This window comes from Micromys minutus (assembly GCF_963924665.1).
Source record: "Micromys minutus genome assembly, chromosome: 10".
NCBI classification, from domain to species: domain Eukaryota; kingdom Metazoa; phylum Chordata; class Mammalia; order Rodentia; family Muridae; genus Micromys; species Micromys minutus.
The window spans coordinates 30793270-30819531 of NC_137979.1; the positions used below are offsets into that span (position 1 = coordinate 30793270).

Genomic DNA, 26262 nt, shown 5'->3' on the forward strand with positions numbered 1-26262 from the left:
CATTGCTGGGGCGGTAGCTTAATGGTAAAGCACTAGCTCCAGGTTCAATGCCCAGCACTACCAAAAAAAGTCTGGAATCAAACCATATCTATATTGTTTTTCTGTATATTTTGCCTTTCTATGTGTTACTATTTAGTATATATGTACACACACATATAGCTCTGTAGGAAAAGCTAATCTCAAATTCAAATATCTGCCTGTTTCTGCCTTCTGAGTGCACCTACTGAGAGCATTTAATTCATCTATTTTATATAAGGTTTATGGAATGTTTTAATATTTGATATGGCATGCCACCTACCATTTTCTTTTTAAAAATTTTTAGCTTATTTTATCTTTTTGGGGGTGTGGATTGTGCTGGTAAAGACAAGGAGAGGTCCTCTGGAAAAGCAGCCAGTGTTCTTTTTTTTTTTTTTTTTTTTAAGGATTTATTTATTATATATAAGTACACTGTACCTATCTTCAGACACACCAGAAGGGGGAATCAGATCCCATTACAGATGGTTGTGAGTCACCATGTGGTTGCTGGGATTTGAACTCATGATCCCTGGAAGAGCAGTCAGTGCTCTTAACCATTGAGCCATCTCTCCAGCCCAAGTGCTCTTAACTGTATAAGAGCCATTTCTTCCATGAGGGATATTTTTATGAACCATCTTCCTTGGTATACTGTCTGTTTCCTTACCTGTATAAATCCCATTCAGATGTGATTTTGTTTGGTTGGCATGTTAGTATGGAGAGAATTGGCAGATTTGGTAGAGGCATATCCTTTGTCTCAGTATCCAAATTAACATCATAGATCAGAACTTTGTTCTTTAGCTTGTTTCATGGTTCCTATTATTAAACATGGTAATTTAAAGTGTAGTTATTAAAGTTATAATGTACATATATTACTTTTTTAAAAAGAATTATTTATTTATGTGTATGAGCTGTCTTCAGACACACCAGAAGATGGCATCTGATCCCATTATAGATGGTTGTGAGCCACTATGTAGATGCTGGGAATTGAACTCAGGACCTCTGGAAGAGCAGTCAGTGCTCTTAACCACTGAGCCATCTCTCCAGCCCCCATTACTTGGTATTTATAATAGTTTTTTTTTTTTTCTAATTTATTTGTTTGTTTATTAAGACAGGCTCTCAGAGTATAGCATGGGTTGACCTGGAATTCACTATATTGACCAGACTAGCCTTAAATCTAGGCTATTTGGTCAGATCTACATGCCTCTGCCTCCCAAGTGCTGAGGTTAAATGTGTGTGATTGGTTTTTGTTTTTGTTTAAAGTAATTGCGTTTGATGTGATAAATGAAAAGTTTTAGAAACAATTTTGTATTTTATAAAAGAAAACCTTTTTACTCATGTCTTTTATTGCATCTATAATAATATAAATGTCTAAGAATGTTTGCTTATGTCAAAGAATGTGTAATATCTCAATTTTTTTTTTTTTTTTTTTTAGAGTCTGAAACTGAAGACATGCTTTGGACAGAAAAGTACCAGCCTCAGAATTCAAATGAACTCATAGGCAATGAGTTAGCTATCAAAAAATTACATAGGTCGGTAGAATTTGTAAATGAATTAAGAAATAATTTATAAATTTAAGTTTGCTATTTAAACTAAAATGCAGAAACTACGCAGTAGTATTACATAGAAAGCCGTTTTGAGAAATAATTTCAAGTAAAAACTTTCTCTTCTTATTTCTGTTTTTTATTATTTATTTATTTATTCATTTATTTATTTAGGTTTTTCTAAGACTGGGTTTTGCTATGTAGCTCTGAATGTTCTAGAACTCACTCTGTAGACCAGGCTGATCTTCCGTACCACTTGGCTTCTTTTTATTTCTATTCACCAGCACTTATACTACTGAGTCTCATAAAACTTTCAGTGAGATTATATCTGCTGGTTGTGGGGCACCCAGCAGTCTAGAGATGGATGCAGGAAGACCAAGAGTTAAATGCCAACTTAAACTACAAAGTTTAAGGCTAGCCTGGGCTACGTGATACTCTTATCTCAAAAATAAAATCATATGCACACATTTTAAAAATATATGTTTATTTATTTTTATGTGAGTCCACTGTAGCTGTCTTCAGACACACCAGAAAAGGGCATTTAATCTCATTACAGATGGTTGTGAACCACCATATGGTTGCTGGGATTTGAACCCAGGATCTTTGGAAGAGCAGTTACTGCTCTTAACCACTGAGGTTTCCCTCCAGCCCTTTTCTTTTTTCTTTTTTTTTCTTTTTTTCTTTTCTTTTTTTTTTTTTTTTTTGGTCTTTTGAGATAGGGTTTCTTTTTTTGTAGCCTTTAATGTCCTAGAACTAGCTCTGTAGACCAGGCTGGCCTCAGACTCACAAAATTGCCTTTCCAGGACTAGATGTAATGATAAACTGTCATCCTGGTATAGGAAAGGCTGGTGGAAGGGAATACTGTGAATTCAAGGTCAGTCTAGGCAACATAGCCAAACCTTGTCTCAAAAAAATTAAATCAGTAGAGATCACTGTGATGGCTCGAGGAATAAAGGTGCCTGACAACCTGAATTGCATTCCTGAACCCACATGGTAGAGTGTGACAGCCAACTTCTCAGTGTTGGTCTGACTTCCTCATGTACACATACTCACGAATATACTGTGATCCTCCTAAGTCCTGGAATTACAGACTCTGAATCATAAGTGTCCACCACACCATGTTTATTTGGTGTTAGATGGAAAACGCAGGATTTATGCATTCAGGGCAAGTGTTCTTACAGTTGAGCTACAGCACAGCCCTATACTTTAGACTGTTTCCTTTAACACATTTCTTTATGACAGTTGGTTGAAGGACTGGAAAAGAAGAGCTGAACTGGAAGAAAGACAGACTTTGAAAGGAAAGAGAGATGAAAAAGAGGAAGGTATTCTGAGTTTTGTTTTTTTAATTTTTAAAATTTTATTGAACATTTTAGAGTTAGCTTAGCTAAAATTTACATAAACTTAAAGATTAGTACATTTCATGCTTGACTTTTTTATTCTTTGTGAATTCACTTTATAGAATTTATGTGCAAGAAATTTGTAGGATTTAATTGCTGTCTCATGAGGCAAAAATTCTGCCTAAGTAGTTGATTATTCTATTTGTATTTGAATACTCTGTCTTCTCAGATTTGTCGGATAGCACAGACTTTAAAGGCAGCTCAGATGATGAAGGGTATCGCCTCTGCAACACTGTTCTCATAACAGGACCAACTGGAGTGGGGAAAACTGCTGCCGTGTATGCTTGTGCTCAGGAGCTTGGATTTAAGGTTAGCAGTTAGTTACAGTGAAGAAGAACTGAACTTTGAAAAATAAACTCACTAATGTGCCTGTAGTACTAGCATTAAACTGAAAGAGCATAAATCTAAAGCCAGCCTGTGTTTAATGAAGCCCTGTTTCAACAAAAGAACAAGGTGATGGGAAGATGACTCAGCTGGAAAAGTGCTTGAGGACTGAGTTCAGATTCCCTAGCACCTGTCGAATTCTGACAGGTAGTGCACATGTGTTGTCCCAGGGCTGAGGAGGCGAAGTCAGGCATTTTCTCCTGCATTCAAATGGACATCACCAATCATGAATACCAGGTTCACCCAAAGACTGTTGTTTGTTTCCTTGTTTGGTTGACTGGTTGTTTGAGACAGAGTCTCTGTGTAAGCTAGCCTGGCCTGGAGATTTGCCTGCCTCTGATTTTTTTGAGTGCTAGGATTACAAGTGTACATCACCATACATAGATAAAGGCCCCTTCTTAAAACCATGGTAGATGTAGATTGAGGAAGACAGCAATATCATTCTCTGGCTTCCACACAGTGTGTAGAAAAGGAGGAAGCAGGCATTATGGTTCACACTTGTAGTCCTTGCAATTGGAAAGCTGAGGGCTATGTACATTGTGCACAGCCTAGGCTATTGTGTGAGGCCTTGTCTCAAGAAGAAGAAGAAAGGAAAGAAAGAAAGGAAAAAGTTTATTTCTGTCTTTTAAATATATATATATATTCTTTTAGATATTTGAAGTGAATGCCTCTTCCCAGCGAAGTGGTAGGCAAATCCTGTCTCAGCTGAAGGAAGCTACCCAGTCCCATCAAGTAGATAAGCAAGGTGTAAACTCACAAAAACCCTGTTTCTTTAATAACTACAACATTGGCAAGTCACCAAGTAAGTAACCTATTCTCTGAGCTACAATAATGTTTGGAAAAAGTACATTGTTGCTATGTTCAGACACACCAGAAGTGGGCATCAGATCTCATCACAGATGGTTGTGAGCCACCATGTGGTTGCAGAGATGTGAACTCAGGACATTTGGAAGAGCAGTCAGTGCTCTTAACCACTGAGCCATCTCTAGCCTCCATTACTTTTTTTTTATCTTTTTCTGCATATAAATACATCTTTGTTCCTTAGACTATTTTGAAGTAAAATAAACTTGAAGGTCATAGACTAAATGCTCAGTACCATTCTTATCTGTTCTAAACATTAATGGCTTTAAAAAACTATGTAGCAGTTGATAACCAATCCTAACAAAATGAAGCTTGTTCCTTGCTGGGGAAAAAAAAAAGAAGTCTGATTTCAGTTGTTTGTGATTTTGAACAGTTTGTTCAAATCAGTATCCACAAGGCCCACATATCACACTTTACTAGTTCTTGTTTTTTGGGTTTCTTTAACCTTCCTATAAAGTCTCTACCTTTTCTATCTCTGTCATTTATGTGTTGACAAACTGAGTCCTTTTCACACTATGGATTTGGCTTGTTACTGTATTTTATTTATTTATTTATTCATTTATTTAATGTATATGAGTACAATGTATATGACACACCAGAAGAGGGCATTGGATCCCATTACAGATGTTTGTGAGCTGTGGTTATGGTTGCTGGGAATTGAACTCAGGACTTTTGGAAGAGCAATTAGTCCTCTTAACCACTGAGTCATCTCTCCAGCCCCCTTTTATGTGTTCTTATGATATCAGTTGCCATACTTTCCTTCTCTGCATTTCTTATAAGGTTATGGACTCTATTAGATTCAGGTTGTTTTTAAGATTTGTTTATTTGTTTTATATATTAAGTACACTGTCACTGTCTTCAGACACACCAGAAGAGGGTATTAGATCCCATTACAGACGGTTGTGAGCCACCATGTGGTTGCTGAGAATTGAACTCAGGACCTCTGGAAGAGCAGTCAGTGCTCTTAGCCCCCAGGTTCTAGTGTATGTCTACAATACTGGAGTTGGTAGGCTTGTTCTCCCTATGACATCGTCAAAGAATAACTGACCCATCAAGTAATTGATAAATGAGTTCAAGTTATTTTCATTCTGGCTCACTCATGACAAAGTTCTGTCACACGTTTACTGTTTCTTTGCAGCCTGATATCATCTATGTTTAATAAAAGATGTGTCTCTGCTTACTGATGATCCATTTGATTCTTAATCATTTTCTCTTTTATTCAATTTGAATATCTATTGCTATATATTCTAGTTTGTGGATGTGCTCTGCAGTATCTAAGATGCTTTTGGTACTGTCCAGCATAGTTTTCATTTACAGAAGATCATAAAGGTCTTTTTTATCCTCTGTGTTTCCAGTTATTACATGCCCTATTTTCCTGTGAATATTTGATCATATAGAATGTTATAACTTTTGTTGTTCTTGTCTGTATATCTGTCATTTATGTAATTTCCAAATTAGTTCTTCTGTTTCTTTAGGTATTGGGTGTGAGTGTGTGTGTCCACATGAGTTTATATGCACCATTTGCATTTAGAGCTTGCAGATGCCAGAAGGTATTTGATCCCTGGCATTGGAGGTACAGGCAGCTGTGAGCTGCCAGATGTAGGTGCTGGGAATTGATGCTCATAGGTCCCCTAGGATAGCTGTACATTATCCTAACTACTGACCCATCTCTCCAGCCTGAATGCCTGATACTTTCAATTGTTGTCAGACTTTGTACAGTTTATCTTGTTAGATGCTGGGTATTTCTGTCTGCTTTAATGTGACCTTTGTTCTGAATTTGGTTGTTTCAGGTCTGCTCTATTAGCCAATATCATTGCAGCATTTAGACCTGGTCTGATTCTGCTTCTGTCTAAAGTACTGCACCTGAACACTCTTGCTAGTCTCCCCCATCAGTGATGATGTTTGTTGGTCTGTCTAGTCAAAAGAATGAATTCAGTCAGGCAAGGTGGCACATGCTTTTAATTCCTGCACTCGGGAGGCATGTGGACTGTTGTGTTTGAAGTCAGCTTCTTTTAAATAGTGAGTTCTAGGACATCCAGGAATACATACTGAGAGTCTATCTCTAAAACAAAACAAAACAAAAATCTAAATAAAAGGGATGAATTGGACATTTCTAGATTTCCATGTGTCTCAGGATTTGTTTCCCATGGCTCATTCCTCTTGTACTTAATTTTAGACTTGGCAGAGGAGAGTTTTGCAGATTTCAAAGCACCCTGCCTAGCCCTCTCAACTTGTGTATTCTGTCATATGAACTGTCTGCCTTGATTTTCTCATTCCCTGCTGTGGTCTTCTTAGGAAAATTTTGCCTTGTTTCTTTTCCCACTGCAGCAGGAATTCTCTCAAAGCAATGTACTGGGCAATCTTCAAGATTAGCTATTCATGTCTTGTCCCTTAAGGATTGTCCTTGTTGAGCAGCAGCCAAACACTTAAAAAATACTTAATACAGGATGTCAACTTTTTATTGTTACTGTTTTTGATGGAGAATTAAATCCAGTCTCAGATCCTTTTATCTTGCCTAGAAGCAGAATTACATCATTTTCCTCTGTATATATAATCCCCTTTGGCTGGCAGGGAACTGTATCTGTTGATGTGACCTCTGGAATCTCTGGATCTTCAGCCTTTCTGGTGTGCTGGATAAGGTTGGCTGGAGGTGATTCTGTTGAAAAGGTTTTGAAATTATTTTTTTAATTTCAGTTTGAGTCTCTTGAAATTAAAGGTAGCACCCAGTGCCAGGTATGGTAGCTCACACCTGAAATATGATCATGGGATGGAGGGCTGCCATGGGTTCAAAGCTAGCCTTGATGCAGAGTGAGAAACTGTCTCAGAAAGGCAAAGGAGCATCCAACTTTGGTATAGCTCAGTGGACAGAATGCTCTAGAACACAGTGGGCCTGAGGTGCATGCCTTCTGTCCCAGCACAGCAGCTCAAGGTTATCTGGTTATGTATCTAGTTCAAGGCCAGTCTGGGTTTTATGAGACCCTATCTAATAATCCTTTGCCTATGTCAAAACCAGAAAACTAAACACAAAGTAGTATTTCTGCTACTTATTCAATATAAACAAATGATTTTTAAAAAATTTTTAATGACGAAAACAAAAATACATCTAAAAGCGAAGCTTCTGGAAAAACCATTTGTTCTTCCCTGTCTTGTATCGCTCCTCAGATTTGACCTTGGCCTCCCGCCTGGCCTTGCGTTTCAATGCTGGGTCTCTGAACACATCCTTGTTGACAACAGTTTTGTCCAAGGGGATATCCACAGAGTATCTTGTGGGCACGAGGTGGTTGTAGTTATAAACTTTCACAAAGGACTTGATCTTGGATCGCTTGCCCGTTTTCTTCTTGCCCATGGCAGCTGTCACTTTTCAGGGATATTGGTCAATTCCAGCCACCAGGGCATGGCTGTAAGGACGGTCTGATGTGCCATCATCAATGTTCTTCACGATGACGGCTTTGCGTCCTGAGTAGCGTCCAGCCAGGACCAGCACCACTTTCCCCTTGCCCATTTCGACAGCAAGCAGCCGGCACCCAGCGGAAAAAAAAAAACAAATGATTTAACTAAGATTTTATATCTCTTACTTAACTTTTTACTTTATTTTATATGAGGGTTTAACTTGGCATGTGTATACTGTGCTTGTGCTTAATTACCACAAAGACCACAAAAAGGTATTGGATCCTCTGGAATGAGAATTCTATAGTTGTGAGCCATATGGTGTTGAGAATTGAACCCAGGTCCTTTGCAAAGAAAACAAGTCTTCTTAACTGGGAGGCTTCTTTCCAACCCCAGGATGGCCTGGTGTTTTGTAAATAAAATTATAGCGAGAATAACTATTTTAAACTCAAAACTGTCATCCTGTTTACTAAACCCCTCAATATGTAAGAGATAGGATATGATCCATGGATATAGAGCAAACAAATGGTCAAGGCTCAGCTATGGAGTCATGTGAGTAGGATGGCAACTACAGAAGACACGGCTCTACTGCTTACTTAAGACAAGAGTCCTCATGCTGCAGGAAAGTAGACATTCGATTATGCTCTGACTTTGTATTCATCCTCCAGAACATCTTTGTAAATATACACTGTTGATATATAATAATGATGTACTGTAAAGCCCACAGTATGCTGTTATCAGTTTTCCTCCAGGATCTTCTGATTTCAAGCTGCTATAGCAAAAATAACTGGAGGATTTGTGAGTGTTATTTGAAAATTATGTATTTCTGTTGAACATTTGGTGCATACCCCTCTTAGAAGGCAGAGGTAGAGAGGAATTCCAGGTCTGGCCTGGCTCCAGGAATGGAACTGACTGGGGAGGTGAGGGAATGAGGAAAAACTAAAAATATACAGACACGGAGAAAAGCTGGGATCAGGTAGATTGGGCTCTTGATGGAAAACCCCAAAGAGCTCAGCAAGTTTAGTCAATACAGTTGAACAGAGAGGCAGGGTTGTTGCATACAGCTGCAGACAGAGATGGGGTTATTACACACAGGTAAACAAGGAGGAAAGGTTTATGGTATACAGATGAATTCAGAGACAGGTTTGCTCTTCTAAGTAGGATCAGGCTTCAGGCAGTAAATATAGAGAGTGGGAAGTTTTGACAGACTTTTTTCTGCACATACTATTAATTTCTACACATGGATGAGAAGGCTTTGCCATCAATCTGAGCCTGGGGGCCAAGGGTGCCATTTTTCCACAGGTCTGAGCCTCCAAACTTCGGAGTATCAAAAGATTGAAATCTACCTGAGTACCTTAGAAAGACTTTTGCAGTCAATCAAAATAAAGTACGTATCTTTGGAAAAGAGCATCTTTTCCAGCTAGCTGCTTCATCCTGTCATTCTCTTAGAATAAATAGAACAATATACTGATATCTATATTGAGCATTTGCATAGAAGAATGAAAGAAAATGTCTGCCTTTGGTTTTTATCATGAAAGACTGGGAATAAACTGTAGATAACTTTTGGCCATCATTATAATTTTAGAATCTTTGTTTTTCATAGAAAAGTTAAACTCTCCTGGGAAAGTTGTTACATCTCCAAGGAAGCTTCCTCCATCATCGCCAAAGATAAGTGGGCAGAAGCGAACACTTCTCCCTAAAACTTTGGCAAATTACTTTAAAGTGTCCTCCAAATCCAAAAATAATGAAGACATAGGAGCATGCATGGGAAATGATAAAGGTAAAGCAGAAGTTAACAAAATAGATCAGCTTTGATGCATAAAGCTGGGAAGGTATTTCATGGACTCCTGCTAATAGTCCTAGATATAGAAGCAGCATCAGTGAGTGGACTCTGTTATGGGAGTTCAGTTTGTGGGTAGATCTGGGTATAGCTAGGGTTTTATTAACGTGAGTTTGGCCAGGTGTGTAGTACATACCCTTCATTCCAGCACTCTGGATGCAGAGGCAGGTTATTCTCTATGAATTCAAGGATAGCCTGATCTACACAGTGAGACCAAAAAAGTGTTACCTAAAGCATTACCATTGTATTTACGCAGGAGTCAAAAATTCTTCTTTGGAACAGAGGCAAATTATTCAGACTAAATCAAAAAGTGCAAATAATTCAAATATTAATGATTTTGGAGCTGAAGAATCCAACAGAAAGAACGCAACATCACTCATTCTCTTTGAGGAGGTAGGCCTGCAGGGTATGCATCCGTGAGGTGTCATAGTAGAAACATTTTAAAGATTACTGTGTGTTTCTTATAAGAAATGTTAAGATAGCTAAGAAATTCAAGAATACATATCTTTAGAATAATGTTTTTATAAAGAATGATAATTAAAAAGCATTTTCTCTTATTTAATGTATGTGTTATGTTATGCATGCCTGTATGTCTGTGCACCATGTGTGTACACTACTACCCTTGGAGGCCAGAGGAAGGCATTAGATGCCGTAGAACTGGAGTTACAGATGGTTATGAGCTACCATGTGATGCTGGGAATCAAACTCAGGTCCTTCGGAATCCAACCAATGTTTTCTATCCCTGTCTAGAATAATTTTAAAATGATTAACATAGTTCAAGGATACTGATTCTTAACAACTATAGAAATTATTATGACTCATACCTACCTAGTTATTAGTGATTTGATCCGACCCCCGCGGGAGAAGTTTATTGGGGTGGGGGAGAACAAAGGGAGGTGATGAAGAAGAAGGAAAGAGCATGATTTGATTTTATTTAGTTTTAATGTTTACTATATGACCATCTTAAAGATTCCTTTATGGAATAAGACAAACTTTTCTCCAGGCAGTAGTAATGAGCACCTTTAATCCAGACAACCAGGAGGCAGAGACAGGCAGATCTCTGAGTTCAAGACCAGTCTACAGAGTGAGTTCCAGGACAGTAAGGGATACACAGAGAAACCCTATCTCAAAAAACAAAATAAAACAAAAGACCAGTAATAACAACAACAACAATCTATATTGGCTTTGACATAGTATATTTACTGTGTATATCTTTGTTGCTCTTACTATATTAATATTCTAATAAATGGTTTGTAGGTTGATGTCATTTTTGATGAAGATTCTGGGTTTTTGAATGCAGTCAAAACATTCATGGCAACAACTAAACGACCAGTAATTCTCACTACAAGTGGTATGTAAAAATGACTTCAGTACAGTTTGGTTTTGTTGAAATATTTTGGGAGAGCTACTAACTTCAAACATGAAGTGAGTAGAGCTGGATGGCAGTGGAGGTGGCTCAGCAGGTAAACCTGCCAGACAAATCTGTTGACCTGAGTTTGATGCCTGAACACACATAAAGGGAGCCGGAGAGAACCAGTTCCCCAGGGTTGACCTATTACTTCTAAATGCCTGTGTACCCACACAAAGACACCATACACAGAGCACACGACGATAAGTAACACTTTAAGAGGAGTGGGGGACTGGAACGACGGCTTAATGGTTAAGAACGCTTGTTCCTCCTGAGGACCTGGGTTCAGTTTCCAGCACCCACATGGCAGCATATAATTAATTATCTGTAACTCTGAAACTCAGATTCTAGGGGATCCAATGTTCTCTTCTGTTCTCCTCAGGCACAAGGCACTCACATGGGACAGACACACTTGTAGGCAAAACACTCAAAAACACTAAATAACTAAATAAATTTAACCCCCACCCTAAGGGGGGAAAAAAAGCCTAGTATAGTGGCATGTGTCTGTAATCCCAGTACTAACAAGGCAGAAGCAGGAGAATCCCCACAAATTTGAGGCTGGCTTAATGTCTGTAATGAATTACAGGCAGCCAGTGCTCCATAGACAAATCCTCTCTCTTAGTTTGATAGTCTGAGCTAATTATACTTAAGAAGCTGAGACAGAAGCTGTCTTTAAAGCTAGCTGGATACTGTATCAAGACCCTGCTTTGAAAACAGAAGAAACACACATAGGCATCCCCATACCTCATAGCGAAACTCTACCTTGTAAACAATAGAAACACACAGGCATTGAACCCAGTGACAGAATACTTGCCTACCACATGCAAGGTTCTGAATGCCTCAGTACCACACTACAGAAAAAAAGTCAGCTGAAAAAGTCTTTTTCTAAAACAAGGAAGCAGCTTGTATTCTTAACCATCGAGCCATATTTCTAGCCCCTAGATTTGTTTTTACAATGTGTATATGAGTGTTTTAACTGACGGTACCATGTACATGTACAAAAGAGAGCATCAGATCCCTAGAACTGGAGTTATGTGTGGTTGCAAGCCACCATGTAGGTGCTGAGAATCAAACTGAAATCCTCTGTAAGAGCAACAAGAGCTGTTAATCATTGAGCCTTCTCTCCAGCCCTGGAAGCTAGTTTAATTTGTTTGCTTTGTTTGGTTTTTCAAGATGGTTTGTCTGTGTAACAGCCCTGGCTGTCCTGGAGCTTCCTTTGTAGTCCAGGCTGGCCTTCAACTCACAGAAATCCACCTGCCTCTGCCTTCTGAGTGTTGAAATTAAAAGTACATGGTTTTTGTTGCTGTAAATATTTAAAATGGCTTATCCTTTTACCGGCCCCTACAGTCTCCTAGTACAACCGTCCCAGGGTTTTTTTTTTTCTCCACCGCCCAGCACAAACATGACTCCACAGCCTGATAGATTTTCATGTAGGATTATATATATTAAATCCTCAATCCACAAACCCTCTACACAATAAGATTATATCTAATGGAAAAAGATAAACTGCCCTTCTATATGAGATAAAAGACCTATAGAATCCCTTAAAATATTCATATCTACTTAACACCAATTAAGTCCACCTGGATCCAGATTATTCTCCTTTTCTCTGCCTCCCAACCCCGTCTCTCCCTTCGATCCTCAGCCTTTCCTGCCTGTCTCTCTCCTATCCAATAATGTATCACCTTAACATCTTCATGTATTTACTTGCAGCCTTTGTTAGTAGTTATGCACTTCAGTGTATATGAGGATAGCAATGGCTATTTAAAAATGTATACTGCCTTGGACCACTGTGCCCAGTGTTAGACATTTATAAAACCTAAATTAAGAATTGCTTAAAACAGAGACTTACAAAATACATGATGTGTGTATAATATTATATATATACACATATACACATATCAGCCAAGCAGTGCTGACGGGGTGGGGGGGGGGGAGGCAGACAGGGAAGTGAGTTTGTGGTAATCTGATCTACACAGTGAGTTCCAGGACAGCTAGGGCTGGACAGAAACCCTATCTTCAAAACAAAACAAATCCTTTTCTTGTTTCTTTATCATACCTATAATTAGACAACCAACAGAGCATGTGTGTCTGTCTGTCTGTCTTCTAGTCTTATTCTTTAGCCAGGTGAGCTTTAAACTCAGAAAGATACCCTTCCTCCTCCAAATATTTACTCTAGATGTTGTTGTAGAAGAGTGTAACTCAGAGAAGTTAGTTAGTGGTCTCATGTTTTTAAAAAACATTATGTTGTTTTCCTGTAGATCCCACATTTAGTCTAGTGTTTGATGGCTGCTTTGAAGAAATCAATTTCAATATTCCTTCCTTGGTAAGTTTTGAATTTTCTTTCTTCCTTCCTTTTTTTTTTTAAGATTTATTTATTTATTTTATGCATGTGAGTAGTACATTGTCACTCTCTTCAGACACACCAGAAGAGGGCATTGGATGCCATTACAGATGGTTGTGAGCCACCAAGTGGTTACTGGGAATTGAACTCAGGACCTCTGGAAGAGCAGCCAGTGCTCTTAACCACTGAGACATCTCTCCAGCCCTTGAATTTTCATGATTACAGATTATTTGCATTATAATTCTGTAAAAGATATCATTTAAATTAGATTTATAGTTTTAAAATGTAGGTTTTTTTAATGATTTGTTTATTTTCATTTTATGTGCATTGGTGTTTTACTTACATGTATGCCTGTGTGAGAGCATCGGGTCCCCCAGAACTGGAATAACACAGAGTTTTGAGATGCCCTTTGGGTAATGGGAATTGAACCTGGGTTCTCTGGAAGAGCACTTAACCACTAAGCGACCTCTTTAGCCCCTTAAAATGTGTTTTTTAAAGGGAAATATTAAAGCCTTTGAGTTTCACAAAACTTGTTATGATTTCCTCTTTTGTTTTGAAATGAGGTTATTTTTCAAATATTAAGTTTTCTGTGTGCCCTAATATTACTTTTGGTTTGGGTTTTTTTGTTGTTGTTGTTGTTTTTTTTTTTTTTTTCCTTTTAGATTGTTTTTGTTGGCCTTGAATGTACAGAGCTCATCTTTCTCTGCCTCAAAAGTTCTTAGATTTAAAAGTGTGTACTAACAAGCCCAGCTCATTCTATATTTCTTTTTTGTTGTTTTTTTAGATTTTTTTTTTCTTTTGAGACAGGGTTGCTCTACAACCTCATCTGTAGACCAGGCTGCCCTCAAACTCAGAGACATCTGCTCTCTGAGAGTTGGGATTAAAGGCACTCACTACCACACCCGGCTTCATTCTATTTTTAAATAACAATTTTTATTAGGATGAAATTTTATTAGAGTTCAACCTTGCACTTGTCTGAGTGCTGAGATGCCAATGTCATCATAATCCATACCTGGATAGAAACCTACCTCTTTCCTTGTGAAGGATCTGTGTACCTGTTCCTCATGGCAACAGGACCCATGGGATTGTCCTAAGAACAGGCTGAACACTTGAGACTTCCAAGTTCATAGTACTAACTTTGTGGCAGTTTGTTTTGTTTTTATAAGATTTCTTTTTATGTATGTGAGTATTTGCTCACATGGCACTATATGTTCGCTGCTTGTGGAGATTCATGAGAATGTTGTATCCCTGATACCTACAGTTGCAGTTGGTAGGGAACCACCATGAGGGTGCTGGGAACCCTACCCCTCATCCTCTGCTAGAACAAGTGTTCTTACCTCTTACCCATCTTCTATAGCACTTCCCTCCCCTTTTTCTTACTCTAGCTAGACATTGTAGTGTACATCTTTAATATCAGCACTTGGGAGACAAGGGCTGATTTATTCTGGGTGTATATATGTTTATATGGGTACACATGTGACCTGACAGATGTGTAAAAGTCAAAGAACAACTCTCAGGAGTGTTATACACCCATTGTATAGCCCAGGCTGGCCCCAAAGCCTGCACTCCTTCTGCCAATACCTTACCAGTGCTAGAATTATTAGTATGAACTACCATGCACACGGTAGCATCTTTCCAAGGGCCCTTTTATATCTCAGTCTTCTCATTGAAATATTGGGGATGGTGAGGAATAGATGCTGGGATTTGTGCATGACAGGCAAACACTATAACAGAACAGTATGTACTCCCAGCTCATGTTCAGATGTTCTGTTTATTGTTTAATTATTATTTTTTACAATTATTATTTATATGTGTACATTGTTGCTGTCTTCAGACACACCAGAAGAGGTGTCGGATGTGATGGTTGTGAGCCATCATGTGGTTGCTAGGAATTGAACTCAGGACCTTTGGAAGAGCAGTTAGTACTCTAAATCACTGAGCCATCTCTCCAGCCCTGTTTAATTAGTTTAATTGCTTAATTATTTTTTTTACTGAGTTAGAAAAGTTTTAACAAATATTCTGGGTGTGTCTGCATTAGATTTGTATTTTATTTTTATTGTTTGGTGAATGTTTTTAATTTTAATGAAGTCCACTATTTTTTTTTCATCATTTGTGGTTCTATATCCTATCTAAGCTTATGAAGATTTTACTAATAGACCTTTACAATAGTTTTTTTTTTTTTTTGGTTTGTTTGTTTCTGTGTTTACTTAGGTCTAAAACCTCTATAGAACCAAACTCTATAAGACATGGTTTGTTATCTTTATAGATGGCCAATAGTTCAAACATTATTTATTCAAAGTACCTTATTTTTTATTTGTTTTGAGATGGAGTCTGTCTTTGTAGTCCTAGCTGATTTCCAACTGCCCTCCTGAGTGCTGGGATTAAAGATGTAGACACCACCATACCCAGCTTCAAAGTGCCTGTTTTCTGTTACATTTATTTATTGTATGTGCCCATGGTGCATGCATGGAGGTCAGAGGATAGCTTGCAGGAGCCACTTCTTTTTTTCTATGGTATGAGACCTTGGCATCAAAAGCAAGTCATCCAGCTTGCAGGTGGCTGCATTTACCTGCTGTACCCACACTGGCCTGTAGAGTACCTTTTTCTTAATGACCACTGCTTTGCAGGGTTACTTTTGTTTGTTTGTTTGTTTGTTTTTTGTTTTCTAGACTTTTTTCTTAGTATTTATGTGATATGTAGTATTGGTTTTGTTATTGTAACTATACCAAGTCTTGAGAGTAGAGGCTATAACCCCTCTAAATATTCAAGATTTTCAATTTTTACAGTTTATTCTCATGTTTCATTGGAATTGCACTGAATTTATAGATCAAAGTTGGGACAACTGATTTGATAATATTGAGTCTTCTAAGGTTCATTTGCTTAGTGGACAGTATTCATTGTTTTCAAATTTGTTTGTTGATTTTGGTATTTTGAGTTAGGGTTTCTTTGTAGCCCTGGCCATCCTTGGCTTTTTGTGGCTGCCTTATTTTACACAACATAGGTTTGTTTATGTTGTAGCTTCTGTGCTGGCTTGAAGCTCAATATGTAGGATGACATTCACAATGCTTCCTTCTCCCAGAAGCTAGTTTAGAAGCAGGGATTATTGGCACATGCAATCATACCTGGGTTCTTTTTACTTCTTTCTAATGCTTTCATTGACTAGAACTTCAGTACCTCACTAACTACAAGTGTTAATAGTGGGCAATTCTAGCTGTTTATAAAGTGATTATAAATAGGAAGTAACCACTATTACTATTGGCCACAAAGGTAGTTGTAGGGGCTTTGTTGTTATTGTTTTTGTATATTTCTGGTAGGAGTAAGAATATATATACCCTATCAACTCAGTTTTAAGTATTTTTTTATATAAACAATAAATGTATTACTTAAGTTGGATTTTTCTATTTTTTTTTCTGTTATTCTTGAATATTGTACTGATTGCATGTGCCCAGGTTTCATGCTTAAATCATACAGATATACACACATATACCTACACCTGCTGCATTCACACACACGTGCACATAAATCTACACATGACTAGAATGCTTTATTATCTCAGTGCTTGGGAAACTGAGAAAGAAGGGTTGCCAATTTAAGGCTAGACAAGGTTGGTTAGCCAGCCTGGCTTCTTAGCAAGACTGTCTCAAGAAATGTGGTAGTGTGTGTTTTTAATCTCAGCACTCTTGACAGAGGCAGGTTTGAGGCCAACCTAGTCTACAGAGTGAGTTCCAGGACAGCCAGGACTACACAGAGAAACTCTGTCAAAAAAAAACAAACCAAAACATGACAAAAGAAAACAAAATAAAATTTTAAAAATCATTTAAAAAAACCTCACATTTTAAAACTATAGATCTAATTTAAATGATATCTTTTACAGAATTATAATATAAATCATCTGTAATCATGAAATTCAAGGGCTGGAGAGATGGCTCAGTGGTTAAAGAGCACTGACTACTCTTCTAGGGGTCCTGAGTTCAAATCCAGCAACCACATGGTGGCTTACAACCATCTGTAATAAGTAATAAGATCTAATGCCCTCATCTGGTGTGTCTGAAGACAGCTGGAGTGTACTTAAACATGATGAATAAATAAATCTTTGAAAAACAAAAAAAAAAAGTACTAGAATTCTGATAAAATGAAAGAAGGTTGCTGTCCAGTAAGTTGTGACCTATCAGATATTGAGCACTGTCCCTTCTGTCTTTTATTTGTAAGCACACATGCTTCTATGAACTCAACAGTTCTCTATTTATTATTTTAGAATTAGAAAAACATGCTTCAATATTGCTATTATATTTATAATTTTAATGGCTAAAACATCGTGTCAGTCAGATATAGTGGTGCACACCTTTAATCCCAACACTCAGGAGGCAGAGACTGGTAGATCTTTGTGAGTTTGAGGTAAGTCGTAGTCTACAGAATGAGTTTCTCTCGTGGTTAGTAGAGACCTTGCCTCAAAATTAAAAAAATAAAATGTGCCATTACTTAATCTAGCTCTATAAAATGTCTATAGTGTTCAAGTTGTAGAATTTTGTGTAAGTTCCCTTGCAAGGTGGAATGTGGTATACACCTGTAATACCAGCATCTAAGAGGCAGAGGCAAGGAGTCAGCCTGGGCTATAGAGCTAGATTAGTTTAAAACAAAAGCAACAACACAAACACAAATAGATATAGGGGGACATGAATGTAAACCTAGCATTTGGGAGGTGGAGGCAGGAGACTCATAGATTCATGTTAAAGTGTTAAAGCCAGGGTTGTATAAGATTCTTCCTTAAACACATAAATACATTTTGTTGTTGTTGTCCTAGACTACATATAATAAGCCCTAGAAGAATATATAAATGTTTTTAATTTGGTGATATATGCTCTTGTATTTTTTAGAGAAATTTTATTTTTAAAAACTTTTCAGATACTATGGATTGTTAGCAAAATTCTTCATCATTATTCAGGTTTATTGTTATATTTTCTGCAATTTATGTAATTAACCACTGTTTCTCTCCCCTAAATCTTGCTTTGTCTTTCTATTTTTAAGCGAAATGTTGCCAGCTATCTACAAGTGATCTGTTTAGTTGAGAATTTCAGAACTGACTTTAAGGATTTTGTAACCTTGTTGACTGCAAATGCTTGTGACATCAGAAAAAGTATCCTTTACTTACAGTTTTGGATTAGAAGTGGAGGTGGAATCTTAGAAGAAAGGCCACTATCATATTGTCGTAAGTAGTCTGTCGTATGAAACTTTTCCTTTTGGGATCATATTCTTTAATATATATACTCGATCAAAATATTTCTAAAATTATAAATTAATTGTCTAGCTATGCTGATTTTTATAATACAGATACATTTACCTATCTCTTGTTTATTTGGTTTCATTTTTGGCTTTTGGTTTATCGAAGCAGGGTTTCTCTGTGCAGCCCTAGCTGTCCTAGAACTGGCTCTGTAGACAACAACTCAGAGATCTTCCTGCCTCTGCCTCCTATGTGTTGGGATTAAAGGTTTGCACCATCACTACCCTATAGAATAATCCTTAGATTATCTACCATGCTTCTCAAGCTCTCAGTAGCATCTGAAGCAAACCTGAAGTGAGTTCTGACAGTACTTGGGAAATAGAGGCTAGAAGATGAAGAGTTGAATATCATTCTTGGATTCATAACAAGTTTAGGATAGCCTGGATTGCATGAGACATCTCAAACACAACAAAACAGGGAGCTGGAAAGATAGCTAAGTGTTTAAGAGCATTCACTGACTATGCTACCAAAGGACCCAGCTTCAATTCCCAAAACCCACATGGCAGCTCACAACAGTCAGTAACTTCAGGTTCATAACCATAACAAGGAACAAACACTCCCAACTATTGTCTATACACTTGTAGATATACAGTTTCTTATAGAATTGTTGTTGCCTTCCTTCTTTCCCTTATGAAAAACATACCTGTGCCAGGTGTGGTGATGTAGTTCTGTGGTGATGTATTAGAAGAGGCAGGAGGATTTAGAGGTAAAAGTCATTGGCTCTGTGAGTTCAGCCTGGACAACAGGACTACTACCAGTGATCTCATCTCATTCTCATGTGATTGTATTTAAGTATAAGGTCCTGGAGGCTTTTTGTCTGTTTGTCTATGAGAGTAATATGTGCATGCTTTGTGTGCACCTGTGTCTTCTTCAATTTCTCTTGCTGTTTGCAGGTTTTTGGTTTGGTTTTTATTTTGGAGGGGGGTTGTCTTTTTCTTTTTGGTTTGGTATATTTGTTTGGTTGGTTGGTTTGGCTTGAATTTTTTGAGACACGGTTTCTCTGTGTAGCCCTTGGATATCCTTGCAACTCACAGAGATCTGTATGCCTCTGCAATTGGAATAAAGGCATGCACCATCACAACCAGGCTTGTTTTACTTTTATTTTTTAAGATTTATTTATTTACTATATATAAGTTTACAGACACAACAAAAGAGGGCATCAGATCCCATTACAGATGGTTGTGAGTCACCATGTGGTTGCTGGGAATTGAACTCAGGACCTCTGGAAGAGCAGTCAGTGCTCTTAACCCCTGAACCATCTCTCCAGCCCTGATTTTACTTTTTAAATTAACGTAGTTGCATTTATTTCCTGGTGTGTGGAGATCAGAAGACAACTGTTAGGTCAGTTCTTTTCTACACTATCAGTTCCAGGGCTTGAACTCAGTTTGTTAGCTTAGCTGCAAGCCCCTTTATCTGCTAATTTAGCTTATTGGTCCTACTTTGTCTTTAAGACAGGATCCTATGCAATTCAGGCATGTGTGACCACATCCAGCTTATATTTCTTTGTAGCATATTTAATAGTTTGTAACTCTAATTTCCTAAGAACTTGGTTTCAGAAATATTTTTTCATATGAATATTTTTTCTTTCTACTGTTCTCTAGTCACATTGCAACCTGATTATAGCATGAACAATTACTCCTTACTTTCTCTATTCTAGGTCCTGTGTTTCTCTATTCTAGGTGCCTTTTCATGAGTCAGCCATTTTTGTTCATGGGGAAGTTGTTAGTTTTTGTTTCCTGCTCCATAATCAATACTTCTGTAGGGAAAGATTCTGCTTAAATGATCACACAAACCCAAGGGCAACAAACAAGAAAGGAAAGTGGAAAAAGAGGAAAATGAAGTTCTATAAAACTAATCCCCTGTCATTATTCCCTTCAAATAGTTCAAATTTTAAACATTATTTTTTTAAATTTATTTCTGTTGTATATACATTGGTGTTTTACCTGCATGTGTGAAGGAGTTGGACCCCTAGAACAATTGTGAGCTGCCGTGTGGTTGCTGGGAATTAAACTTGGGTTCTTTGGAAGAACAGACAGTGCTGTTAATGGCTGGAGAGATGACTCAGTGGTTAAAAGCACTGACTGCTCTTCCAGAGGTCCTGAGTTCAATTCCCAGCAACCACATGGTGGCTTACAACCATCTGTGATGGGATCTGATGCCCTCTTCTGGTGTGTCTTGAGGACAGCCACAGTGTATTCATATAAATAAATGAACTAGCTATAAGTTTAATTCACTATAAACCAGCAATTTTTAACAAATTCTCAAAAATTAATACAATAAGTAAGGCATGGGGGAAACCCATCCTGGTATATGTGTTATGGCGTCCATCCTGAGGCAGCAGGGGTCAGATGTAGAAGGTTGCATACCTTAGGAATAACAGTGGAAGTTGTCCTCTGACTTCCAAGCACAAAGAAGTTTAAGGTTATCCTTGCTTACATTGCAAATGTGAGGCCAGCCTGAGCTACATGAGATCCTATCTCAAGGAAATAGTAAAATAGCCTCTGGGTACACAATAAATGTTAATATACCAATAAAAGATACGCTTGAATTGTATCACTTAGGTATTTCAAATGAAACACTACATTGTGTTTGTAATGAGGTGGACACACTGGAGAACAAACTGGAGCCAAAGTCATAAGGCTGGTGCTCGTGCTTTCTTCTGTCCAGGTCATTTCAAATATACTCAGATAAGATTGGTCTTCATTGCTCTTCTAGGAGAAAATAGCAGAAATACACTGGTTTGTTCTGAAGATAACTCTGATGCGAATATTAACTCTAAAAACACCAAAAGGAACCATGTGGCTCTCCCCAGATGTGACACTGGCTGTGCGGAGGCTTTGTTTGGACTCAAGAACATTGCCTCCCCATCTCAAGACTTACTTTCATTGTTAAAGGTATTTTCTGCATGGAATGTTGAATTCCTGTTTCTGTCCACCTTCTTAGTATTTACCCTGTATTTTGAATCTTAGTTCAGGTTAAAATTCACTTTACATTTCCTAGACTTGAGATGTGAAACTTTAACTCATTTTACTGTGTTGACAAATGGTGCCTTTAAAAACACAGGATGGGGGCTGGAGAGGTGGCTCAGTGGTTAAGAGCACTGACTGCTCTTCCAGAGGTCTTGAGTTCAAATCCCAGCAACCACGTGGTGGCTCACAATCATCTGTAATGAGATCTGATGCCCTCTTCTTGTGTGTCTGATGACAGTGACAGTGTACTTATATATAATAAATAAATAAATCTTAAAAAAAGAAAATACACAGGATGGGACTCAGGTTAAATTGAGCCAGGCATGGTGGGTACAACTCTAGTCCCAGCACTCCCGAGGCAGATGCAGGTGGGTCTCTACTTCCAGCCTGGTTCCAGAACAGCTAGGGGTACATGGAGAAATCCTGTCTAGAAAACAAAAATAAATGACCTTCTGATACTGAATTGGATTATGTTCTAAATAAAGGAGTTTTTGAATCTAAATCTAGTTTTAGATGAAGATGTTTTTCCATCTCCTGTTCATCCCTTTCTTCCTTTTTTCCATTTGTTCCTCTCCCTCCACCCCCACCAGCTCTGGGGTTTGGTCCAAGGAACTTAGTGCATATTAGCAAATGTTTTACCACTGACCTATCCATCTCAGTCAGTGCTGTTTGATGTATTAAATGTTAAATATAAAGAGTAGCCACTTAATACTTTCAAGATAGAAATGGTGGCAGGGAGATAGATGGTTCAGTAGTTAAGGTGACCCCTCCAAAAACAAAACATGTCACCTATGTAAAAGATGCATAAGGACGAGTCTATTTATTGGGGTGGAAGGATGTCTGACATAGGCACTCTTAAAGCATTCTTTACTCAATTGCTTTTCAGCACAAGATCACAACAAAGGAAGAGTGGCAGAAACTCATTCAACTTCTCATGGAATTCCACATGCAACATATACATCTGTTACATAGTAATCTTGAGTTCATCCTGCCGCTGCCACTTAATGTGATTCCAGAAGTAAAAGGTGCTTATGGCTTCCCAGTGACCACACAGGCCAGTGCACCAGCAAACATGAAGCATCTTACCAGGAAGCAGTCAGAAGATCAGCCATTGAGAAAGTCACAGAAAAGGAAACAGAAAAAGATAGTGACCCTAGATGACAGTGACCTGTTTGACACTGGCCTGGACTTATCTGGTGAACTGCCTAGCTTATCTTCTGCATCTTTAGAAGACAACATAAGCAGAGACAGAGATGGCAACCCAGAGATAAAGACACAAAACAAAGGTTTCAAGCCTCACACTGTACCTCAGCCTCCTAAGACACTCGCAGAGAAGAAGTGTTGCACGCTCATTTCCCACTGTTTAAATTCTCTCAGTGAGTTCATGGAGAACATGTCCTTCATAGATGCCCTTTTTACAGACCCAGGGGAACAGAATGAATTGGGTAAAAGTGATTTTCATTGGACAAATGGAAAGGTTAAAAGTGGACTTTGTGATGAGTTTAGTCTTGAGAATAGACATGGGTGGGCTCCTCAGAGCTCTGAAGAATTAAAAGCAGCTGCAGAAGCACTCAACTTTACTAAATGTTCTTCTACCATTTCAAAAGCACTAGAGTCCTTGGATTCATGCAAGCAATTGGGAAGAGACCCAACCACTGAACTCACTTTCTGTGTTTCACAAAGGTGCCATGATGGATGCTTCCGCCAGTCAGCAGCTAATCTATAGTAAGTCTTATTTGTTAGCTTCTATTTTTCAGTAATGAATGGCAGTGGTTCTTACTAATTTTCAAATGCATTGATCATGGAAACAGTGTTAGTATAGTTTCTCATGCAAATTAAGCAGATTGTTGAATGAAAATTGGGAAACCTGAGCTGAGTGTGGGGGCATGCACCTTTAATCCCAGCACAGGTGAACCTCTGTTAGAGGCCAGACTGGTCTACAAAACAAATTTTAGGACAACCAGGGCTACATGAAGAGACCCTGTTGGGTGGGGGGAGGGGGTGTTTGGAGGCCTTTAGGCAACAGAAAAAGAGGCACAGACAGGTAAAAGGTAGCCATAAAGATACCTCACTGTGACACATGCATGTGAGTGATCACAATACTGGGGAGGAGAGGCACAGAGATCAAGGGTTTGATGCCAGCTCAAGCTACAAACGTACTGAACAAATATTCTCAATAGGAAGCTGAGTGTGGTGGTGCAAGCCTGTAATCCCAGCACTCAGGACACTGTACAGAAGAGTGAGTGATCTGCTGACAGGAAATTAGAAGTGTTATCTGGTCTAAACCAGAACTAGGAACACTGGTTATATTTGGGATTGTTACATATTTATATACAAAATAACAAATTAATACTTTTACTTTGTAGCAATGCTGACAAGAGGATGGCAGTCATTAAAAGTGTGTTTTCTAGTCGTTCTTTCCTGACCCTGGGTAATAAACAAGCTAGTATAATTGACTACCTGCCAACTCTTCGGAACATGTGTCAGACAGAAAAGCTAAAAGAACAAGAGAAAAATAAAAGAAGGTAAAGTGTGTAAAAAATATTTTAGGTACTTATGTTAAGATTAATAAATGTTTGTGGGGATGAAAATAGTAATATTATTTTTGTGATTTTTGACAGGTTTCTGCACTATTTTGAAGGAATTCACCTAGATATTCCTGAGGAAACTGTAACTACCTTGGCAGCTGACTTCCCTTGACTGACTTCCTGTCATCAGTCTTGTATAGATTGTGTGGTCTTGATGACACACTTTAGAGTATGGTGACTTTAAAGAAGAGCTTATTTCTCTTAATGTAAATTTTAAAAAACTTTTGTATTTTTGTGGTTCAAGTATTTAAAGTGAAAAATTTGAGTTTCAGACTGTATATATAATTGTGGCATCTTTTTTCAATGTTTGGATTATCTATTTTTTCTTTTATTACATACTTTCTGTATGTGTGAACTGTTTGTAGAAGGTTATTTTCACTAATAGATTTCTAGATGTATTTCAATGCTGAGCTCACCTGTCATTTTTCCCTTGTCCTGTAATCTTCCTCTATTGTCCAGCATCAGAGCTGTGCCGCCGAATAGGCAGTCTCTAAAGTTACACCGTGTAAAACAGTTACGTACAGGGTGTTTTTAAAATGTCCTGGGAAGAAAAGTGTGCTTCACTTGTGGGAAGCATTGCCTTTATTTATAAGCATGTGCCTTCTTCCAGCATGTTTTACCATTTAATCATTGAGTCATTGATGCTGGCAGGGTAAAGCATTCTGAATTCTAGTGTTCACAAGCCTTATCACCCTATGTAGTTACAGTCTACATTTTGCCAACTCAAATCATTTGTACATTTTCTCGTGCTTTTATATCATGTTTTATTTCATAAATTAATGACATTAGTTTATCTATTTTGGACAATTCGTTGATGTTGAAGAAATAGTGAAGGATTCTACCATGGGGTTTCTACCTAACAGCTGTTTCCATTTAAGTATGGTTTTGTGTGTTTGTGTGTGTGTGTGTGTGTGTGTGTGTGTGTTGAGGATTAAGCTTAGGGGTTTATGTATTATAGGCAAATGTCCTGTACCTTAGTATATACACAGGTGTTATGTTTTAGCAATTATTCACAGTGGTACTTATCAAACCCAAGACTTTGTACGTTCTATGGATATGCTTACTCACAGAGCTAGAATCCCCATCCTGTTTTTGAGGCAGGGTCTGGTATATTGCTTAGGCTACCCCTAAACTTCCAGAATTTCATAACCCCCATCTCAAGCTTAAATACTTGGGACTACAGGCATATGCTACCACACGGAGCAAGGTCATCTTTTAAGTACCTATATTTTACTTTAGCAGGAAGATTTTAAAATGCACATTTTACTTAATGTTACGTTACAGATAATCAGGTTTGTTTAAAATTCCTTCATAATGTAAATATTTGTATAACATAATATTCAAGTACATTTTCTGATAAATTGTATTTTTAATTCAGAAGGTAAGGATCCTAGTTTTGTACTTTTTTAAAATATGGGTGCATACTTGTTTACAACTGTGTATGAAGATGTGTTTTTACCTCTTGTTCAACCTGCCTTTTCCTGTATTAATTAGTAAATTGATCTAATTAAAAGTTAAAGCTAAATTCTTCGTGTGGTATTTAAATTATTTTGTTTTGCTCATTAGTTTAGTTTTTTTTTTTTTTTGAGACAAGGTTTCTCTTTTTAAAGATTATATGTTTTTTATGTGTATGATTGTTTTTCTGTATGTATGTATATAAACCACATTGGGTATCCTGTAATTGGAGTTAAGAATGGTTATGAGTTGCTTACTGTGTTGGGGCTGGGAACTGTACCCAGTACCCCTAAAAGGACAGCAAGTACTCTTAACTACTGAAGCATCTCTCCAGCTCTTGAAGCTTTTAAGTATCTGTATCTGTGTTTCCCTGCTGGTAGGTGTTTAGCTGCTATTTAGGTGTTTAATTATTAGGGTCTCTGATCATTCTCAACAACTGGTCAACCAATGTAAAATAAATCCATAAAACTCTTCAAGTTATCAAAACTGCTAACCCCATGCTATAACCCCAACCTGTCTTTATCAAATTTTTTTCTTTTTGGGGGAGAGGAGACAGGAGTTTGGAGATAAAAATCTCACTATATACTATATTCCCAAACTGAGCTTACACAATCTTACTGCTTTTGTGTTCTGGGTGCACAGATTACAGGTATAACTATCAATTCAGCTAGTTCTTCCTCTTACTAGTATTGGTTTCTGGTTTTTTTTTTTTTTTTTTTTTTTTTAAGTTTTTCTGTGTGTGGCCCTGGTTAGCTATCCCAAAATTTGCAGACCTGGCCTGGCTGGCCTTGAACT

At 37.8% G+C, this 26262-nt stretch overlaps 1 protein-coding gene and 1 pseudogene across 2 annotated transcripts in view; one reads left to right on the forward strand and one right to left on the reverse strand.

Annotated features, from left to right (window-relative positions):
- Positions 1-24155, forward strand: part of ATAD5 (ATPase family AAA domain containing 5) — a gene marked incomplete at its 5' end in the record, with an annotated part of 45210 nt that extends 21055 nt beyond the window's left edge. The window contains 13 exons of the mRNA XM_080923335.1: positions 1448-1544; positions 2799-2887; positions 3123-3262; positions 3989-4139; positions 9189-9365; positions 9682-9818; positions 10683-10776; positions 13095-13159; positions 18203-18383; positions 21171-21349; positions 22311-23149; positions 23791-23949; positions 24046-24155. Coding sequence (XP_080779461.1) covers positions 1448-1544; positions 2799-2887; positions 3123-3262; positions 3989-4139; positions 9189-9365; positions 9682-9818; positions 10683-10776; positions 13095-13159; positions 18203-18383; positions 21171-21349; positions 22311-23149; positions 23791-23949; positions 24046-24124 — 2387 coding nt within the window. The 3' untranslated portion in view covers positions 24125-24155. The remainder of the gene's footprint in view (positions 1-1447; positions 1545-2798; positions 2888-3122; positions 3263-3988; positions 4140-9188; positions 9366-9681; positions 9819-10682; positions 10777-13094; positions 13160-18202; positions 18384-21170; positions 21350-22310; positions 23150-23790; positions 23950-24045) is intronic.
- LOC308425280 (large ribosomal subunit protein eL27-like) lies at positions 7302-7700 on the reverse strand (annotated as a pseudogene). Its single transcript has one exon. The product of its transcript is annotated as a large ribosomal subunit protein eL27-like (transcript).
- Positions 24156-26262: the final 2107 nt, after the last annotated feature.